Genomic DNA, 3,675 nt, shown 5'->3' with positions numbered 1-3,675 from the left:
TTTCCACGCAACCTTGGCATAACCACTATTCGTCATTCCCTTCCACAAGAAAGCTCGCAACCATTTCTCAATTTCATTAATAACTTTCTTGGGTAAAATAAATGCCGATGCCCAATAAACACTCATTGCTGTAAGTACAGATTTAATAATTTGTACTCTACCAGCATAAGATAAAGTGTGTACCTTCCCAACCAGCAATCCGTTTGTCAATCTTCAGTAATAGTGGCCGGCAATCTGCAATAGTTAGTCAAGACGATATAAGTGGTAACCCCAGATACCTCATTGGAAGAACCCCTTCCTGAAATCCAAGTAGCGCCAACATCTCCTCACGAAGTGCTTGTGCTGAACGTGAGATAATTAGGTGGCTTTTCTGCACGTTCAGTCTGAGACCCAACCATTCGGCAAAACGATCCAGACCTGCTTTAAAGATTCTTAGAGAGTCCATATCAGCACGGCAAAATAATATCACATCATCAGCAAACCCCAACTGAAAGATCCTTGCTGCCTCGCATTTCTAATGATAAGAAAATATCTCCTCCTGATCAATCAACTACAGGAAGCCCAAGTGTAGGACTTCCATCACAAGCACAAATTGGTAGGGTGATAAAGGGTCACCCTGCCGAAGTCCTCTGGCTCCTCGAAAGAATCCATGGGGCTTTCCATTTAGTCCAACAGAGAATGAAGGTGTTGTCACACACTCCTCAATCCACTTCACAAAAGTACTAGGGAACTCAAACATCTCCATAACTACTATCAGGAAGTCCCAATCCACTGTGTCATATGCCTTCCGGATGTCAACTTTCAGAGCACATCTAGGAGGTAGACGAGTCTGGTTATAACCCGTAAAGAGTTCCTGTGCTAGCATGATGTTATCTCCAATGCTGCGTCCCGGCACAAATGCCGCTTGGCATGGACTGATCAGTTTGTCCATTATCACACTCAGCCTTTGGACAATGAACTTTGCAATGATCTTATAAAGCACAATACAGCATGCTATGGGCCAAAAATCACTAACCGTCATAGGGAAATGTACTTTTGGAAGGAGTATTTATCTGCTTCAGAAGTCGGCTTGTACTAAAGAAGTCCAGTACTGTCGAAGTCACTTCCTGTCCAACAATAGGCCATGCTGCTTTGAAGAAGCACGATGAGTATCCATCCGGGCCTGGGGCCTTGTCCTCAGCAATGTCAAAAACCGCTGTTTGACATCTGCTGGTGTGAACGGTAACAGTAAAGCGGTAGATTCCTCATTACTCAGAATGTGCCTAGCCCACGGTCTGAGAAATCGAATGTCAATAATTGATCGTCGTCTATCTCCCCCTAGCAGGTTTTGGGAATATGTGACAAACTGATTAATAACTTCTTCTGGATTAGTGTGAGTGGATCCCTGGTCATCGTTGATCTGGAAGATCCTCCTTGATGATCTTCGTTGGGTAATCTTCTGAAAGAACACTCGGGAGCACTGATCACCTCCCTTCATCCACTGCATCTTTGCTCGTTGTTGTAGCATAATTTGCTCTAGTTTTGTTGCTTTGGCCAGTACGAGTCGACAACAGTGCTCTAGTTGTATGAATAGCTCATCTCGTCTTCTTGAGCTAACAAGAACTTGTGCTGCTTCAAGAAACCCTTTCGCCATTTGGACATTATGCGATAGATCCCCTTTATTTCTCCTTTGCTCTCGGAATATTGGTTTCAATGCTTTGAGTTTGCGTGTCACAGCATACATAGGCGTACCAACAATATTATGTTGCCATATATTCCGCACACTAGGAATAAACTCAGGTGAACGAGCGAGGTAGTTATCGAATCGGAACATACCTCCATACTGCTGTTGTCGGTCCCCATATATTACCATCGGTGAGTGGTCTGAAGTGCGTGGTGTAAGGACCGAGTAGAATGTGTTAGGGAATCGTGCCATCCAGCTATCATTTATCAACATGCGGTCCAATCTTTTCCAGATGTTCCGTGGTGTCGCACTATGGTTGTGCCATGTGTACCACTCTCCCTGCATGGGTACTGGTAGTAGTCCTGTATTCTGAATGGCTGCATTAAAGTCTTCCATAGCTATTCGGATATCCCCTGATGTGCCACAAACTTCGCTGAGGCCGCGAACTGCATTAAAGTCCCCTCCAATCAACCATGGGATATCAGCACACTGAATAGCTATATTTTCCAAGGCACTCCATAACTCTCTCCATCAACCACCTCAGTAGCTCCATAAGCAACAGTAACAGCAACTGACTCATGGATTGCACAAATATTAATAAGACAATGAATAAATTGCATTCCACATTCAACCACTTCAACATCAATAAAATTATCATCCCATGCAATCCACACCCGATTACCAGAAGATCCGTAATAACATTGATTAAATGAAGTAAAGGCTCCGGTGTATAGGGTCAGCTACCCAGCTAACTTTCAGAATATTATACCGTTACTGTATAAGTGGGTCTGATTGTGAAAGACCTGTTACTGGATAATTCATGGGTAGAGCCAAAGAGTGTGGTGTGAACTATACAAGTTCCCAATAACATTGATTAAATGAAGTAAAGGCTCCGGTGTATAGAGAAGACCTTACCGTTTAAGAAGTAACCATAGAAACGATGGAACCCACTATTTCTATATCCATTTAATCAATGTTTTTACCTTTTATATTTACTTGTAGTTATTATTACGCTTAGCAAATGCATAACACAAATGCTTGGGTCTAGATCTACGTCTGGGTCAAGTTTCATCGAATTCTGAGAACGTTCAAAATGTAGTTGTTCTGCACTGTTTTATTAAAGCAAGTTTGTTTCCCTTTTATACTAACTTGTAGTTACTATTACCATTAGTAAATTTACAATACAAATGCTTTGGTTTAGACCAACGTTTGGGTCAAGTTTCGTCGAATTCTGAGAACATTCAAAATTTAACTGTTTTGCACAGTTTTATTAAAGCAAGTTTGTTTCCCTTTTATACTAACTTGTAGTTATTATTTCGCTTAGAAAATTTAACACACAAATTCTTGGGTCTAGACCTACGTCTGGGTCAAGTTTGGTTGAATTATGAGAACGCTAAAAATTTAGCTGTTTTCCACGGTTTTATTAAAACAAGTTTATTTCCCTTTTATACTAACTTGTGGTTATTATTACGCTTAAGAAATTTACAACACAAATGTTTGGTTCTAGACCAATGTTTGGGTCAAGTTATGTCGAACTCTGAGAACGTTCAAAATTTATTTATTTTTTGGTAAATGTAAATTTCATTAATATAAGTAATGGTACAGTACAACATGTGTTCTTCAATTGGTTTCTCCCTCAAGTCAAGGGATAAGCCATAATCTATATAATGCTCGTGTACTGATTGATGAAGGTAAATTGACACTAAGAATCCTATGTTTGACATCATTAGTGATCAGGATGCTCAAAGTGGCTGGTGTCCTCTCAGTGTGTTCAAATCTCCTCAAATTCCTTTCCCTCCATATGTGGTAGACACATGCTGCAAGTAGTGTACGGTAAGCGATATTGACAATGTGCTTACCTCTCCATTTCCGCATCGCCCACTCAATATCCATTGCCCAATCCCTGTTGGGCCAGTGAAATCGAATCTGTCTACGAATCTCAAGCAGGCACTGACGACTATATCTGCATCGGAAGAATAAGTGTGAATGAGATTCCGTATCTCTCTCATCGC

General features: G+C 41.1%; 1 protein-coding gene across 1 annotated transcript; it reads right to left on the bottom strand.

The window, feature by feature from the left end:
- LOC105159811 lies at positions 1,100 to 2,059 on the bottom strand. Its single transcript, XM_011077010.1, has one exon. The coding sequence runs from the start codon at positions 2,057 to 2,059 to the stop codon at positions 1,100 to 1,102; it is 960 nt and encodes a 319-aa protein (XP_011075312.1).

This window comes from Sesamum indicum, linkage group LG4 (genome assembly GCF_000512975.1).
Source record: "Sesamum indicum cultivar Zhongzhi No. 13 linkage group LG4, S_indicum_v1.0, whole genome shotgun sequence".
Lineage (NCBI taxonomy): Eukaryota > Viridiplantae > Streptophyta > Magnoliopsida > Lamiales > Pedaliaceae > Sesamum > Sesamum indicum.
The sequence above is the reverse complement of the archived record's forward strand: the minus strand, read 5'-3'. Positions and strand labels throughout refer to the sequence as shown.

Bases quoted from the DNA above. Each gene is read 5' to 3' on its own strand.
- LOC105159811 (XM_011077010.1), bottom strand. From the start codon at position 2,059: ATGGAAGACTTTAATGCAGCCATTCAGAATACAGGACTACTACCAGTA.